This window comes from Salvia splendens, chromosome 5, assembly GCF_004379255.2.
Source record: "Salvia splendens isolate huo1 chromosome 5, SspV2, whole genome shotgun sequence".
In the NCBI taxonomy this organism is placed as follows: Eukaryota; Viridiplantae; Streptophyta; class Magnoliopsida; order Lamiales; family Lamiaceae; genus Salvia; species Salvia splendens.
Window position 1 is genome coordinate 5,071,227 of NC_056036.1, and position 18,144 is coordinate 5,089,370.

The 18,144-nt window shown below is 39.3% G+C and overlaps 2 protein-coding genes and 1 long non-coding RNA gene across 4 annotated transcripts; 1 reads left to right on the forward strand and 2 right to left on the reverse strand.

Moving 5' to 3' along the window:
- Nucleotides 1-6,103: 6,103 nt before the first annotated feature.
- LOC121803419 (putative anthocyanidin reductase) lies at nt 6,104-7,357 on the reverse strand. Its single transcript, XM_042203084.1, has 4 exons — nt 7,243-7,357; nt 6,986-7,152; nt 6,681-6,881; nt 6,104-6,498 (listed from the first exon to the last, which is right to left on the reverse strand). Exons 1-4 carry the CDS (start codon nt 7,355-7,357, stop codon nt 6,124-6,126), a joined length of 858 nt encoding a protein of 285 aa, XP_042059018.1. The 3' UTR covers nt 6,104-6,123.
- Nucleotides 7,358-7,675: 318 nt separating this feature from the next.
- On the forward strand, nt 7,676-9,300 carry LOC121804485. Its single transcript, XR_006051162.1, has 2 exons — nt 7,676-7,889; nt 8,969-9,300. It is a non-coding gene; the product is annotated as an uncharacterized LOC121804485 (long non-coding RNA).
- Nucleotides 9,301-10,115: 815 nt separating this feature from the next.
- LOC121804483 (protein ENHANCED DISEASE RESISTANCE 4-like) lies at nt 10,116-14,169 on the reverse strand. Of its 2 annotated transcripts, none has more exons than XM_042204039.1 (6): nt 13,799-14,169; nt 13,402-13,662; nt 11,099-13,190; nt 10,958-11,018; nt 10,655-10,878; nt 10,116-10,399 (listed from the first exon to the last, which is right to left on the reverse strand). In XM_042204039.1, exons 2-6 carry the CDS (start codon nt 13,514-13,516, stop codon nt 10,345-10,347), a joined length of 2,547 nt encoding a protein of 848 aa, XP_042059973.1. In that variant the 5' UTR covers nt 13,517-13,662; nt 13,799-14,169; the 3' UTR covers nt 10,116-10,344. The 2 variants fall into 2 exon arrangements, with proteins under 2 accessions (XP_042059973.1, XP_042059972.1); XM_042204038.1 differs by having other exon boundaries at nt 13,402-13,665.
- Nucleotides 14,170-18,144: the final 3,975 nt, after the last annotated feature.

An 18,144-nucleotide genomic window follows, 5' to 3' on the forward strand; every position in this document is an offset into this window, starting at 1 on the left:
TGCGGCTTAGTAGCGCGATGCTTTGAACTAATCCCCCACGGCGTGCACCGAGACAATGGTGTTAACACTTAAACACCTCAACCTCATCCGTTCTCACGTTTTGTGTCCATTGCGGTCTTGGACACCACTTTGGATTCATAAGTGCGTTTTTTATGAAGCGACCACACTTCGCACTTACGTAGGTGATTCTTAGTCAAGTACCTTGCCATACTTGGTCTCTTTGAGAATTCCATCTCTTTGAGATCCTTAAGAACCATTAAAAGTCATAGACTTAGCCTTTACCACGAGGCAAGTTCTCCAACACTCTATTGCTCTCTAGGGAATAGATATAGTTTGAGTGTTTTTCCATGAACTCTCATAGCTTAGTTGTCCCTTTGAACCAAGTTCTTGGGATCTCCAGTCATCATGGTTGGGTTACCACTATGACAATTCTTTAGTTTGTGGATTTCAAACCCATTCCCTCTAGCAACTTATTCATTTGATCACGGTTTAACCCTTTGGTTAGCGGATCCGCTAGATTATCTATTGACTTCACATAGTCAATTGTAATCACCCCTGTTGTGATCAAATGTCTCACGGTGTTATGTCGTCGACGTATATGTCGAGACTTACCGTTATAGAAACCATTGTTTGCCCTTCCAATAGCCGCTTGGCTATCGCAGTGAATCAGCACTGGTGGCACTGGCTTAGACCAACATGGAATGTCTTCAAGGAAGTTCTTAAGCCACTCGGCTTCCTCACCAGCCTTATCCAAGGCAATGAACTCCGATTCCATTGTTGATCGGGCTATACAGGTCTGTTTTATGGATTTCCACGATACAGCACCACCCCCAATAGTAAAGACATATCCACTTGTTGAAAGTGAGTCTCTATTATCGGATATCCAATTGGCATCACAGTACCCTTCAAGCACCGGGGGGTATCTCGAGAAGTGTAGCCCAAGATTTTGAGTGTGTTTTAAATATCTCAAAACCCTCACAAGAGCTCTCCAATGCTCTTTGCTTGGATTGCTCGTGTAACGACTTAACTTGTTCACGGCACAAGCAATGTCAGGTCGAGTGCAATTAGTCAAGTACATAATGCACCCGATGACCCGTGCATACTCTTCTTGTGCAACGGGCTCGCCTTTGTTTTTGCTCAAGTGAACGTCGAGTTCAATTGGAGTCTTAACCGGCGCGCCATCATAGGCTTTGAATTTATTCAATATCTTCTCAACATAATGTGATTGTGTTAAGATGATTCCATCATTCGTTCTTAGAATCTTCATTCCAAGAATTACATCGGCTAGACCCATGTCTTTCATGTCAAAGTTTCTCTTTAACATGGCCTTTGTATCGTTAATTACTTGAGTGTTGCTACCCAAGATTAACATATCATCAACGTAGAGACACACTATAACATGACCGTTATTAGTGCTCTTGATGTAGACACATTTGTCGCACTCGTTGATTTTAAACCCATTTGATAACATCACATTATCAAACTTCAAGTGCCATTGCAATGGCGCTTGTTTCAATCCATATAGGGATTTCACGAGCTTGCATACCTTTTTCTCTTGTCCAGGTACTACAAACCCTTCGGGTTGTTCCATGTAGATTTCGTCTTCTAGTTCACCATTCAGAAACGCGGTCTTTACATCCATTTGATGAATCTCGAGATTGTGCAATGCAGCAATAGCGAGAAGCACCCGGATAGATGTAATCCTTGTTACAGGTGAATAGGTATCGAAGAAGTCATGTCCTTCTTTTTGTTTAAAACCCTTTACTACTAATCGGGCTTTATACTTATCAACTGTTCCATCGGCCTTAAACTTTCTTTTAAGAACCCATTTGCATCCTAAAGGTTTAGCACCTTCGGGCAAATCAACCAACACCCATGTGTGGTTCAGCAAAATTGAATCAATTTCGCCTTGAACAGCTTCTCTCCAATGCAGCCCGTCTGGGCCAGCAAAGGCTACTTTTATCGATGTTGGTTCTTCATCCAACATGAAAGCAATGTAGTCAGGACCAAAAGTTTTTGGTGTTCTGACTCTATTACCACGTCTTAGTACTGTATCTTTTGGATCGGGCCTTGCACGCTTGCGCGATTCAGGTTCCGCATCTGTTGATTTAGAACTAGTGGCTTCTTCTTCCACTTGTTTAGAACTAGTGGCTTCTTCAATTCTTGTCTCAGAATTGGTTGATACTTTTTCCTTATCTTTGCAAGGAAAGGTATTTTCGAGAAATACAGCATTCCTCGACTCAATTGTTGTTCCTACTGTGATAGTCGATATTTCAGACTTGTGAACAACAAATCGATATGCACTACTGTTAAGTGCATATCCAATGAAGATGCAATCAACCGTCTTAGGTCCGATTGTAACTTCTTTGGGCGGAGGAACCATCACCTTTGCCAAACACCCCCACACTTTGAGGTATTTGTAGGATGGCTTCCTTCCCTTCCACAACTCATAAGGAGTAACATCTTTTCCTTTGAGAGGGATTTTATTCAAGATATAGTTTGCTGTCAAAACAGCTTCCCCCCACATGTTATGTGGTAATCCTGAACTGAGTAGCAGTGCATTCATCATCTCTTTTAGAGTTCGATTCTTGCGTTCTGCAACACCATTAGATTGTGGTGAATATGGAGCAGTTGTTTGATGAATTATACCACTTGCGTTGCATAACTCCTCAAACGGGGCTACATATTCGCCTCCTCTATCGCTTCGAATCATTTTGATTTTACAACCAAGTTGATTCTCAACTTCGTTCTTATAATTTTTGAACGCCTCTATTGCTTCATCTTTGCTTCTTAAAAGATAAATGTAGCAATATCTTGTGCAATCATCTATGAAAGTGATAAAGTACTTTTTACCACCTCTAGTTTGCAACATCTTTAAATCACATACATCCGTGTGAATTAATTCAAGGGGTTTTGTGCTTCGTTCAACCGAGTGAAACGGCAACTTAGTCATTTTTGCTTCAAGACAAATTTCACATTTATCTTGGATATCCAATTCATTAGCCTTTAGTAAATCTAAATTTACTAATCTTTTAATGGCTTTTGAATTTACATGTCCCAATCTACAATGCCACAAATTTGAAGACTCAATCAAATAAGAGGAAGTAGATGCTTTATTCTTATTGGCCAATGGCTTCGCAACACTTCGAGTTGCTACACTAAGCTTGAAAAGCCCATCGGTTACATAACCTTTTCCGATGGATTTTCCAAACTTATACAAGACAAACCTATCGGACTCAAATACAAGTTTAAACCCTTTATTAACTAGTATTGATCCTGACACTAGGTTCTTGCGGATGTCCGGGACATGCAGCACATCCTTCAAAGTGATAGTTAGGCCAGACGTCATCATGAGAATCACGTTGCCAACGACGAGGACTTCTGACGATGCTTGATTCCCCATGTTGATCTTCCTCCCTTCAACAGCAGTGTAGGAGGCAAACTTGCTCCTGTCGGAGCAAACATGAGCAGTAGCGCCGGTGTCGATGTACCAGCCTCCCTTGTTATCAACAAGGTTAACCTCTTCAGTGACCACTGCAATGAGGTCGTTCTCATCCCAGTCCTTGAACTCCTTCTCAACGACGTGGGCTGCCGGCTTCTTCTTCTTGCTGCGGCAGTCTTTGGCAAAGTGGCCCGGTTTGCCACATTTGTAGCAGTCGCCTTCAAACTTCTTTGAAGGCTGCTTTCCCTTCCCTTTGTCGTTTGGACGGTTTGGGCGAGGGCGTTTGTTGGAGGGACCGCCCCGCTCCAACAGGTTGGCTTTGGCTTCATTTGGGGTGAAGCCTTTAGCCTTTTGATCACTTTTGCGCACGTCGGCCTCAATGCGCAGCTTCACGATCAAGTCTTCAAGGGTCATCTGCTTTCGCTTGTGCTTGAGATAACTCTTGAAGTCCTTCCAACTTGGAGGGAGCTTGTCAATGATCGTGCACCTTAGGAACTTATCGGGCAAGGTCATCCCTTCAGCCACTAATGAGTGGATGATCATTTGGAGCTCTTGGACTTGCTCCATGACGGGTCGAGAGTCGACCATTTTGTAGTCCATAAACTTGGATGCTACAACTTGTTCCGTCCCTGCAGCATTATCTATGCTATACTTCTTTTCTAGGTTTTCCCACATTTGTTTAGATGTGGTTACATTGGAGTATACATTGTACAAACTATCATCTAAAGCACTTAGAATGAAATTTTTACAAAGGTAATCTCCTTTCCTCCAAGCTTCATAATCTGCCATGACTTCGAGCCTAGTCTCTTGGTCGCTTGGTGCGGGCGGCTCGTTCTCCGTGAGGAAGTTGGCGACGCCCAATGTTGTCAAGTAGAACAACATCTTCTGGTACCACCGCTTGAAGTCAGATCCTCCAAACTTTGGTGGCTTCTCGGCAGGTGGCATCATTCTTGGTGCCAAAGGTGCCGCAGTTGGTCCTTGGAAGGAACCAATTCCGTTGCCCCCGAAGGAGCCAACAACATGGTTGGGCATAGAGCCCCCACCATTCATGTTGGGCATAGAGCCCGCCATGGTCGTACCAGCCCGGAAGGGACTAGCACCCGCATGAGACCCGAAGGTCCCAGCATTCGTGTGAGACCCGAAGGCCCCAGCACTCGATCCGTTAAAGGACCCGAAGGAACCACTAAAAGTGGAACCAACCGAACCACCAAAGGTGGAACCAGTGGACGCCCCGAAGGGGTTGTCCCAAACCCAAGGGACGGTGGATGAGGCAGCTGGGAAGCCGGGAGTTGGCATCATCGAGGGAGCCGATGAAGTGTTGACCGGTCCAGTGGTCGCCATGGTGGAGGGAATGGCGGCGGCGGTGGTGGCAGCGGCGGTGTTGGAGTCGGTAGACATCTCCAGCAAAGGTGTTTAATATTTCGAAAGTTTTAGTTCAGTTTAGAAGTCCAAATTCCTTCAAAGGCAAGTTATCTCGTCTTGCGATTGTTGGTTTCTGGGATTACAAAGATAACTACCGGGCGTAATACAACCCAAAAGAAAGAAAAAGGAAGAACTGAACTTAAAATTACAACGTATAATCGAAACTACTAAACCAGTGTGATTAGCCGAGTCGAGGAGGCCTCTTCCCGCAAGACGAGATACGCCCCGGTAGTGCTCTTCGGTTTGGCGTGTCGTCCCCAAAGGTAAAACGGCTACGTCTCTATTGATGCAGCACCGCAATCAGCAGAGCTCCGGCGAACTGGATGGAGGAGAGGGCAGAGCTTCGACAGAAAAACTATGCAGGGAGAGGGAGAGAGCTTATGATGCAGAATGCTTTTTGAATTGTGTAGTGATGCATGGAATGGATGGCCTATTTATAGGCTCAGTCCACTGCAGGGGGTCAACAGCCATGATGGCTGTCATCATGGCAATTCGTAACCGACGTCGGTTACAGGCGTGTGGCAGGAGTGTGCCATCCGTGTGTGGAGCGTGTGGATTTCTCACGTGGCACCCGTGACTGTGCCTCGCTTGACGACGTGTCAAGCCACTTGGATTGCTGGCTCGGCGGTGGTCCAAAAAGAATAGTTTGGGCCAAGCACCAAGCCCAAAGACCAATTGCCAAGATCCAAGTCCAAGTCCAAGTCCAAGTCCAAGATCAAGATCAAGATCGGGCTCGGGCTCGGGCCCGAGGCCCGAGGCCCACGGCCGCGACCACGAGCACGAGCACGGGCTCGGGCGGGCGGGCGGCGGCGGCGGCGCGCGCGTGTGCGCGCGTGTGGGCTCTTTCACCCATCTTGGTCCACTATAATTATTAAGTAACATAAAGTCACTTAATTTATACACATTAAAGATGTGTTAATCCTCCAATGTGGGATAATTAACACTATTTAATTATTCCCTAAGCTCCATCTCCAAGCTTTAATTAAAAGCTAATTATGCCCAACTTTAATCCACTATTTCTCACTCACCGGAAATCGGATTTGAGAAAGTGAATATACTACATTTACCTACGTAAAATGTAGATCGACGCTATGTCATTTAATTTCACAAAATTAAATGTCTCGTCACATTTATTATTTGGTCAAAATCCATTGACCGGGCATATTTAATCCATGATTTTTACACTTTGTATCTTCAATCAATCTGAAATAAAATATTAAAAAATAAAATTTTTTCAGAAAAACAATTATGTATATAGCTTACTCAGGTGGGATATTGATGTTTGGAAAATGTTTGTGAATGAGAGATGCAATTTCTGCTGATTTCAAGAGAGCACTAGCAACAAGGAATCTGCCATTCATGTCTGAATTTTCCATTGCAAAAATGTGTGCTTCAATCACATCTTGTGAGTGTGCAATTGGAACCTTGGAATCCAAATCTTCCAATTCTCTCAAACCTTTGTACAATGTTGCATCATTCATGACTTGTTCTATAAGCACGGTAATGCTCGAGGAGAGGAAAGGCTGGATCGTTTCGCCTCCAACGAGCCCACACGCGAGACTCACCACATCGATTCCTAGACCATTGTAGCTCAACACAACTTTCTCGGTCAATGTCTTCGAGTTTATATAATCCTTTCCAAAAATGAAAACAATTTCATTAGTCTTCATGTGCATCAAATTTTGAACTTAGATACTAGACATAAATAAATTGAACACATTTGAGGGTAAAAGGGTATATTCGTAAATTTCTAAATTAATGTGTTTTTAAGGTGTGACATAACAGGGACTCGGTAGCATCTAGATTTTGTACTTACGAAGTACATTTCATAGGGGAGATCGAGAGGAGACCAACAAGTCTCGTCCATGGCATCTTTGTAGCCTGAGGCGGCGCCCTTCAAGGGGGACGCGGCCATAACAGAAGCGGTGTAGATGAGTTTCTTCACCGACTTCGATTTGATGCAGCTCTCAGCTATGATCTTCACTCCAGCCACTGCAGCCTCACCAGTATCCTTGTACTAGTTTACATAACAAAAAAAAAATCAAGAATAGTAAAATTAATGTATTTTTGCAATATAATAGTAATAAAATGTGACAAAATCGAATTGGATTAAAATTAAACCTGGCTGCCTTTGTGATGTTGCATCGGCGTAGCTATGTGAAACACAAACTCACAGCCATCAATTGCAGCTGCAAAATCAGTTGGATTATATATATCACCTTCAAATGATTTCAATCTTGTTTCTGCATGATCAAGGCCTTTTAGTAGCCCCACTTTCGAATCATCATCTGCAAATTAAAATTATAGAAATTTAGTATAGTAGATGCAAAGATTATGTATAATTTGAAGAAAAAAATAATTAAAATTCGAAAACATACTTAAACTTCGAAGAGTGGCATGGACAGTGTAGCCTCTCTCTAAAAGATGCTTGATGAGAAAAGAGGCAATGTAGCCAGCACCTCCAGTCACACACACCTTCACACTCTTATTCATCTTTTTTTTTAATTCTTTCTTTGTTTGCAAAATTTCCATTTTGGTAATTGGTATAAATGCATATTTCCATTTTTAAGTAATAAATGCAATTGCAGCGTTGGCCTCATTTAATTACGACCTAACAACTAACAAGGATTATAAATATTTGGATTCGCAACACCGTTGACATTGACTGATTATTTGATATAGTGAGTAATTATTATTTGACTAAATTATCTCCGTCGTCATTTTCAGACTCATATATATTTGGGCGTTGCAATTTGGCCCAATTCAAGGCCCGTATCCAATCGTGTGTTAAGGCTCGGCCCATATTTATTTTCAGCCAATTTACAAGCTGTTTCTCCCGAAATCTCTCCTCTCCATCTGCAACAGAACATAAGCTTTTCATTATACACAGCTCGAGGACTAGACGGAAAACTAGAGAGAGAAAAAAATGATCTACAGAAAGTGGAGTCTGCTTACTGGCCCGACCTCGATCATCGCCGGAGTAATCGGTACTGTAGTGGTCGCAGATCTCATCTTCGTTGATAACGTAAGATTTTCATTTTTAGGGTTTCGATATTTGAATTGTAATGCATTTTGGCCTGCGTTTGTTGAAAATTGACCCATTTTGTGTCGTATTGTGGGTTTCCTTGAAGAAAATTATTTAATTTTCTGTTCTGTATGAAATCGAAGAGAAAATCGAATAATTTGTTTCTGTTTTAGGATTTAGTTGCTGGATTGGTGTGATAATAGCTGTTCGAAGTTTTCCTTGGACTGGAAGTGGTAATTGGAGAATCCTATGTTTTGTGATTTTATAGCCAACATATACAGAACGATTTGGTTGATCAATATATGGGAATTTTGGAATCGGCCTTGTAGTGCTTTGCAGGATTCTTAGGGTTGATTTTTAATGGAGCTAATTTTCTGAAAAGTAGAGATTATGTTTTATGCTATTAGGTTGTCAAGTATATGTGATGTTCAATAAATTCATGTAGTTTTTGAAGTTTATATTCTGCACCACCATATTTCCATTGTCAGTTGTTTGATTCTAGAGTAGGAGGTTGGATTGAATTTATGGGATTATTTTTAAGTGGTTCGCCACCTTTTCTGCTGATGTCTTTAAATTACTTGATTGTCTTTTGATTACAATTATATACGAAGAGTAATTGGTTATTTGAATGTTTCTAGCTTTTAGTGTAAAATAACAAGGGATTAGAATTGAGAAGGGGAAAAATTAAAGAAAGGGTTGTACTGTGCAGTTATTTCAAGTTGATGCACGAATCATATCCTTGGCTGTTAATTTATTCAATCATAAAACACCTGCGCAAACTCATGGTCATTTGCTGCTGAAGTTGAGAAATGAGAAATGGATTTCTTAAACAATGACGCGATAATATCTTTCACTTCGTAATCTGGCTAATTTTAGTTAATGTCATCTTTGCTAAACATTTCTTTTGTGGACTGAGATCCCTTCATCTTCCCTTGCTAGAAATCTTGCTAAGTTGTAATGCTTAGATGTTAGATTCTTTATGGCTTACAGTTCTTTCATTGTCATGCACTGTTCTCATCCCCTGACTTCATCAAGCTTTGTATTCACTGAACATCTGTTTTCTACTCCTCCTTACACAGGGTTGGTTGCACAAGGGAGATGAAAAAAAACAAGAACTAGCAACCAAAACCAAGTAGAAGCAGGAAGGACGCATTCCAGTTGCTGTATTCCTTCAAAAATGCGTTGTTGAATAAACTGATCTTGTTCGCTATACAATTCAGTTTTTGTGTTTAAATCCTTTTGAGTTTTGCAGCCTGGATAGCCAGAAAATGAAGGAGAGGCAGCAAATAAATCAGAATATGTAAGTAGTACAAAACTGGCTTAACATTATCTTTGATTTCTAAGGAGCATTTTGTATCATCAAATCATTCCAAGAATCTATAAGGGGTAAAACACCAATTCAAACAGTCAATTCTGAATTTGTGCATGCTTATCTTCCTCTCGTATGGTTAGAACATCCTGTACATGCCCAGGTGACCGTTTGGTTTGAGGTGCAAAAGCATGGTTGTGTCGAGCAACTCAAAACTACTTCAGCTGCCCACTGAAACTCTTCCAAGTTAAACACTTCTCATTATCTCACAAGTCTGTTGTTTGACCCTCCCCTGGTCGAAATCCTCGTTCTGATCCGTCTAGATTGTGTCTGGTTAGTCTACATGTAGCTGGATTTTGACACACAAACGGTGAAGTTGTAAGACGGGAAAAGTAATCTCCGGTTCCTTATATCGCTCGTTGTGGTAGTTGTAGTTGGCATTGGCAACATGTAGTTTGATCCTCAATAAAGGAGTTTAAGTACTTCCTCCAACCACAAACAATAATTTTATTTGGGAGTGATACAAGTTATAATAAAATACATTGAGAGTATTATAAAACAATAATTTTATTTGGAAGTGAAATGAGTTTTAATAAAAAAAATGGTGGGGGTATTATAAATATTTGGAAGTGATACGAGTTTTAACAAGAAATGGTGAGAGTATTATAAATGAAGAATGATCCCATCATAAAGGTAGTAGTATTAGTAATGATAAAAAAAATACTGGGAGAATAAAATGAACCTCACTCTTAAATTACAGTAGTTACTAATAATCTAAAGTGAACAATTTAACAAATGGGTGAAAATGCAAAAGAGACTAACACGTCCACTATATTTAGTAAAAAAAACCTGCAATGCAAATAAACATAAGAATCGCTTGTTTTTTTTGCAGGATTCTAAATAAAAAATGACAATGATTAAAAGGAAACAACGTCAAATTAATCGTCTGCATGTACAAAAAGAGAAGGGAAAAAGGAAAAGTATTTTTTCACATAAAAAACTTTTGCAAAAACTGTCAAAATACGCATTTCTTGAAATTGAACCAATTACTCAAACATAAACAGAGCATGAACCATGCTTCTCAATCTTAACCTTTTTCTTCAGAGGCGATCATGCAATTGATTGAGTGTTGTACTCGAAAAATGGTCATGCAACGGCTTGTGGACTTTTCATGCCAAATCCGCGCTTCGCCCTCTCAATGCTGTCCAACATATTGAGTTAGTAAAAGATAAAGTGCAGCTCAAAATGGGGTTGATGCAATATAATTCAATGACGTGCAAAACTCTGAGAATTGAATGATATTTAGAGGGTTCATTGGTTGAAAAATGTGTAGAGTGGGAAGTCTTGAATTTGAGAGAATGTGAGTTCTAGAAAGCGTTGTTGCGAACACGAAGATGATTATCGTGCACAAGTGATCTAACATAATAAACGCAAGAGGGTGAATATATATACTCACGTTGGAGCAAGCTTTCCGAGGCTTTCCAACTCCTCGCCAGTGTCCTCATCTAGGACTCCACCAGAGATCTCCACAATGTACGATCGGTCTCTTTCCCTTGGGAGACCTCTGCCGACCAGCAGATTCAGATCTTTGTGGTTCAGCTCTCTGCCATTAACAAATACGTGCGTGTTTCCACCCGCACAATGCTCTGGCATAGGGTAGTTGAACTCTTGTATAAACGGCTGCAACAACACGTTAAAACGAGCATGATCACACCTTCAACTCCATATTTCCACTACAAGAATGGAGAAAAAATCTTACAGGAATTATGCCAAGACAAGGCCCTCCAATAGCTCCCCAGAATCCAGCTCTAAAATCATACCTGGTCAAGGGCAATAATTATACAAACTTAATGAGTTAGGCGCGATATGTGGAGAGAGACTAGCATAAGAGAATGCATACCAATAATGTCCGGGATGGATTGGTCCGGCTACTTTTTCAGCTTTCTTGATCAACCGGTTTGATATTAGATGGCCGTTGACAGTCACGTTAGCAGCTTCTTCCGATCTATGTGGATCCTTGAAACTCTCCATTATTCCAGCGAAGAACGAGCCAGCTCCTCTACCACCTTTGCTTGCTTCACTTGACTCAAAGGTGGACCCCGTGTTGGAGAACTCATTCGACGATATATCTATCTCAGTAGCTGTGGACTCTTTCCTCGAAATCTGCTTAGCGCCTGTCTTGCTTGGCAACGGAACAACGTGTTCAGAGCGCCCACTTCTGTTTCTTTCGCCTGAATCCTTCACCAAATGGTACTTATTCGAATGCTCAAAGTAATTTTGCAAAGAGGAGCCTGAAGGAGGTTGAGGCCCTTTATCCTCTCTTGCTGAATCTTGTGTTTCTTCCTCGGCTTCAGAAGCATACGTGGATGTAGAACGACGGGCCCTAGTTTCAATAGGCTTGCTATCTCTTCCGGGACGTGCAACTTCTTTATCCATGGAGTGGAAATCATAACCGGAGCTATCATAGTCCACGGATGAAAAGGCTGTCCTAGTTTGGCTCGGTTTTGATGGCACGTCACGGCCGTTTTCAGCTTCTAGAGGGCTGTTCTTGGCCTCCATGTCGAGTGAGACGACCAAGTTCTTGCCTGAAACTACGAAAGAAATTAGTGAAGAGCAAGCCCCACATCTGAGCTTCTGCCTGATGCCATTCCTGCGCAGAGCTTTCTTAGGCAGCATCAGCACCTCGAAACAACTGTTGCAGGTCAAGAACGGGGCCCCACCGGCTAACGGGCTGCAGTGTACTCCGCCACCGGCCAAATGGGCTCTAGCAGGACGACGACGTGTGAAGCCATCCACCTCAGAATTCACATCATTAGGCCATCTCGCATGAATTTGAGAGGTACGAAGCCTTGAGGGAGGCGGGCCATGAACTCTCCGGTTGTAATGACCAAAAGAACCATGATCATCCGGGACATTGGAGTATTTACCACTAGACGCAGATTGCATCATCGGGTTAGAAACTTGCCTCATGGCACGACAATCGTAGCACGAGCAAGATGGATGGTGCCGGCTGAAATTAGGAGGATATGCTTCCATGTTATCCTTATACGCCATACCATCATCCACGTAAGGTCCGGACACATATCCACGAGGAGGTGGCATCTGAAAAGCACCTTGAGCTTCAGATGGGCACAAATGAGGCCTCGGTGGATTCCCATATCCTTGAACAGGACTTGGAGCATACCTCGGAGGATAGAAACTATTCTCTCCCATTCCTTGCCTACGCATCAAATGAGGTGGCTCAGTGTACTGATTCTGGAAAGGCGGCCTTTTAGCCGAGCTTTGCATCACCATCGCCTCATGATGCATCCTCCTATCAAGGGGAGCCTTGTCTTTACCCTTGTCGTTCAGATCGCCTGAACGACTCAGCTTATACGTGATCTCGTCTAGCTGCCTCAAAAGCTCGGCCCGATCATCCCCAATAAACTCAGCATTGCTCAATCCATCCACCACACCACTCCTACTCCTAGATGGATCATCAAAATCATAACTAGAAGCGGATAGATGGTCAAACGAACCATCTTTTCGATACCTTCCCACCTCCAGATCCACTCGTTGAGCCCTCCAAGCACCCTCCATCGCACTCCTAACCCCAACCCGACCATCCCCAGCTCTGCCCTGCCTCCTCAATCCGACCTCATTGTCACGAGACAACGCCAAATCCTCAAAATCTTGAGCCATTTTCGCCCGTTGGATTTCATTCAGCCTCCTATCTCTCATCACATCACTCCCAACATCCCAATTCTCCTCCTTACCTAAACCATTCCCACCAGTTTCAGCCCTCTCATGCAGACCTCCTCCCCTCCTCTCGGCCCGACTCGAAGTACTAACGTTGGACCTCACATCAGGCTCAGAGCCACCACTCATCTCCATCATTCTCCTCTCAGAAACATTCATCATTTTCTCATATCTATCAGAAAGCCTGTCTAGGTTGCTGCCAATCCTTTCCTCATCGGACTTCTCCGAGAATGTGTCAACACCTTTGTTATTGGCTGATGAAGTCAAAATACACAGCAACAAGCAACAAAAAAAAAGAAGAGAAATCAATCAATTTGAATCACCCTAAATTTCTTCACCATTAACAACTATCTACTTATAAAAAATGTATCAAACAAATTAATCCCAATGAACAAACACTTCACAAAATACAAATCTTGCCCCATAAAACATGTATAAACAAGAGAGAGAGAGAGAGAGAGTTACATCTTAAGACAGCACCACAGCCGCCACATTGATAAACAGAGAAATCGGTGACCTCTGGCAGTAAATTCTCACACTTGGGGCAACGAACTAAACGAACTTTAGCAGTTTCAGGCATTTATCTCTCTCTTTCTCTCTACAAATTTCTTGCAACCTTCAACAACAACCCCCAAGCATATCAAGCATGCAAAATGCGAGAAATGGAGAGTTTGTTCTCAAAGATTAAATCTTGGAGAGAAATGGCAACAGTGCTTGGAAAAATTTCTGCTGGGAATTTTCAAAACGCGAAAACAGACATGGGTTAGAAAAAGAAACGGAAAGAAAAGAAAGAATAATGATGAAAGATGCAAACTTTAAAGAAGAATTGCAGAAAATAATTGAGGGGGAGAGTCAATTATACTGTTGAATACGGAAAGCAGAAATTCCTTTCACTTTTCTGAGATTCTGAGGAAAAATCTAAGGTTTCTGCAACATCATGAGTGGAAAGCGAGCATGAACTGATTGTGCTTTGGTTTCATTTTGGCTGGATGTGTTTGTGCGTGAGAGAGTAAGAGAGAAATTACTAACAACATTTGAAGTCTTATTATTACTCTTTTCTAAACAAAACGAAAGAGGTCAAACAAAGACTGAATACCAGAATTAGAATATTTTGAGCCACCCAATGAAATCAAGTATTTATTCGTCAAATTAATTAAATTGGACTGAAATCAAGAAAAAGGATAATTCATATATTAAAATTAGCCAAGAAGCATTAAACACGAAAATCAGAAGTTGAAAAATGGCAAAAAAGAGTTTGAATTAAGAGAAACTCTCTCAATATAAGAATATGTAGGGGATGAGTGGATGACGATGAAATGAGCTACACATGAGTTGGTGAAATTGTCAAATAATAGGACAAACTTTTCCTTCACACCACCATCTATCTCTCCATTAATACGTATGTGTATGTGTATGTGTATGTGTATGTGTATGTGTATGTGTATGTGTATGTGTATGTGTATGTGTATGTGTATGTGTATGTGTATAGAGAGCGAGTATAAATAATGTATAACAATACTATATAAAATTAATTATTATTGCACCAACAGTTTTTTTTTATTAGAAGAACGAAATGCATTAACTTAACCAGAATATATCAAAACACATATGAGATGATGAAACGGTTTGCATTGGTTAAACATATAGATTGGATATAACTTGATTTTGCAATTGTGTACTTTTTTGTGAAACTTAGGTGCGATTCACCAAAATAATGACAACTAAGAAGCACCTAATCATATTGCTCAAAACAAAGGGTCATCTCTTCCCTTTGAAATAGTACTATTGTAGGAATAATTATTTTTGCCATATAATAAAGTGGTTAATAAAGTAGCCAGTGTATAAAGTTAGTAAAGATATAAGAATAAGTATAATTGCTCGTGTGATAAAGTGGTTAATAAAGTAGCTAGTATATAACGTATGCAATAAATGCATAGGAATAAGTGTGTTGCCCGTGTGATAAAAAAAACGCTAATAAAGTAGCTAGTGTATAACTATAAGGCATACAGTAAAGTGGTTGATCTCCAACACTAAATGTCTAAGGTTGGAATTTACCTTGTCGTGTTTTATATCTAAAGTCTTACGGTTTTAAGATTGAGCTCGTCATGCCTACCGTAATGTTTTTTAATTTAGAATACACACGCCTGATATGCCTCGAATCTTTGACTTACTAGTTTAAGAGTGAGTGACTTATCAATTGAGTTGCACTTTATTGTCGTATGTCATAAATGTTGTGAAAGAGTTCAAAATTTTCATAAATAAAATATTTTATGTTTTTAGATTTTATTGTATATTACTCGTATATTGAGAATTTTGACGTATAGAAAAGTTTCTCAACCGCGTGCGCAACTCTTCGATTTGAATCTTTTGTTTTATCGACAAAAAATTTCATAGATAATTTTTTTTAATAAAGCGCTAGGATTAAAATGTAATTCAGAAACCGAAATGAGCTGTAAATTTCAATGAAAAATAAATATTATTCCTTTACATTTGAATTGTTCCACAAAATGACTAGACGTATTTATTGGATTATATTAAATGAGGGTAAAATAATAATGATGATATCCTTCTATGGAATTGTACACTTTAATTTCTTAATAGCGATTCATTTTGAAATAAATGGGAATTAATTTAATCTATACGAAAATTATCCCATAGGCCCACTCATTAATTTGTTAAATATACCGCGTGATTTTAGTAAAATTGTCATTTTTATTTTAAATAGTAAAATAGGTTTTTGTTTGAGATTAATTAGTACTACTATTCAAGAATAATTTAATTTATTCATCATAGTAGCCATAGAACTACTCATGGACGACCAGCAATATTTTGTTTTTATTATTTTCTTACATCACTGTCTCACACCTCACCTTATTGCATTTGATGACATCTCTTACTAACCCAATATAAAAAAATTCAAACTCTGTTTAGAAACCTACGAATTTATAATAAATAGTACTATGAATTTCAATATTAATATTCATTATAAAGTCAACTCGTAATTTTAATACTAATAGTATTTACTATATTCATGCCAAAACTAGCCTAACTCAAAGTAATGATGACATGGATGCCAAACACTAAGTACAGTTTGGCAATGACTTATGAAAGATTAAACAAATAGAGCTCCAGATTGTTGGTAGGATATTGCTAATTTAAATTCCATTATCAAAATTGTTGACAAAAAAAATAATTGTGTCCCAATCACGCCTTTGCTAGTGGAGAAATACGTACTATGTTTTAGATGTTGCGACGACCTAGTTCATAGAATGATAGATCTCATAATTTTAAAATCTAATTATAATAATGGTCTAAATTCTGTGATTATTAGGAAACATGGCTAAAATTTTGAAAAGAAAACTCTTGTAGTCATCTATCTGTGAGCAACAACTATCCATATTTTATACTCACACATTAGACATTTTTGGAAGAATTTATAATTTCCGGATATATTCATAAGGTTTCTTTTGTAGGGAGTAGTACTATTTTTTAAAGTTCACACTATATAACAACTTTCATAAAAGTTTGAGCTATTTTTATAATATTTCTTAAACTTCTTTGCCATTTTTTGTAATTTTAAAAGTTTTTCATTTTAGAATTGGCTCCAAAATTATGGCTCTGTACGTTAACCCCTAAATTTAAAAGAGTTTTAATTTTTTTATTCTTAACTTTTGTATAGAATTCGTCAATATTTTAAACTTTAAGAGTATCTAGTGGAAGTTCGGTTTTATTTTTAGTACTAACCACTATTAAAAGGTAACTTAGTGTGAGACGATTCTGCATTAAACCAAAATTATTTTTAAAATTTATAATGACCGTTTGTTAACGTTTGTAACTTAGTGTGAGACGACTTTTGTAATGACCGTTTGTTAACGTTGATAGTTTTATTAGGATTTTAAACCATTTGAAAATTTCAGTTAGGATGTTAATTGTTATGGTATCCTATATACTTGGGCCCCCAAATCTTTAATAATGAGATTATATTGGGCTAGTATTTTTTAGTCCATAAACTTCAACCCTTAAATATGCCTTTTGACTTATTCTAAACTGAGTTATTCATAATAAAACCCAAAATCAAGATGAATTAATGTTATGTATAACAAATCTACATATACTAATTACTAATACTATACTAGTATATATTATACGAAGATATTTTTTTCCCACTACGAAATATTTTGCCTTATCTCAAAAAAGGGCCCCTCCATTTTGAAACCCACTAATAGATGGTGCACTTACAACAATGTGTTCCAAATTTCACATTCAAAATTTTCTTTAATTTGAAATTAAGTGGAGCCTCTTTCTTTTGTGTATATTTAATCTTTGTCGACAGAATCATTCAACTATATTTTTCATTTTATATATGTTAAATGCATTGACGAAGTAATTAAAAATACACAATTAAATATTACTAACATAAAAAAAAGTAGCCGACGTGGACTAAGATGATAGGATCAATCCCACTTAACTAGATCCCCACCACTACACAGAGATAACAATTAATCAAAAATCTTGATGGATCAAAACATCAACTTTCAAAAACCAAAACCAACAAATGATCAATCCATGTTGTTGCAAACATAATTCCTCAATTAAAATAAAAAAAATAGATAGTAGTACTATTTTCTCCATGCAAAAAACTTAGAAATCCCACTTATTTTGTGCCTCTTTGCCTTGTGCTCTCTCTCTCCATCTCTCTTTCTCTTCCACACCTTCCTACTGAAGAAGCCCAGCACTGAAGACCTCTCCGACGTCGTTTCGACCGATGACGCCGTCGAGGAGACCGCTGTCTCCTGTCTGGACCCACTGAGATAAGGCAGAATCATGATGTTCCTCTCAACAACATGGCTCAATGCAACCAATTCATATGCATCATATAAAGGGCTCCCACAATCCCAAATCTTCATCGATTTTCCATCATCTTCTTCTTCTTCTTGATTTACATTCATCTTTTTAGCGAATCTCATTTGCTTTTAGACATCAAATATATATGTGTATGTATGTATATATATATAATCTTTTTTTCTCACTCTAATTTGAATATTTTTTGAGCTGGCTACCAAATTATTGGACAATTAGTGAGTCTATAATCGTTGCATTTAATAACAAAAGGGATAAAATTTGTGGGACAAGAGCAAGTGACAGATCGGATGTGTTTAATACTATTGTTTTTGGTGTTTTGTCATAAAACATGTGAGTGTGAGTGGT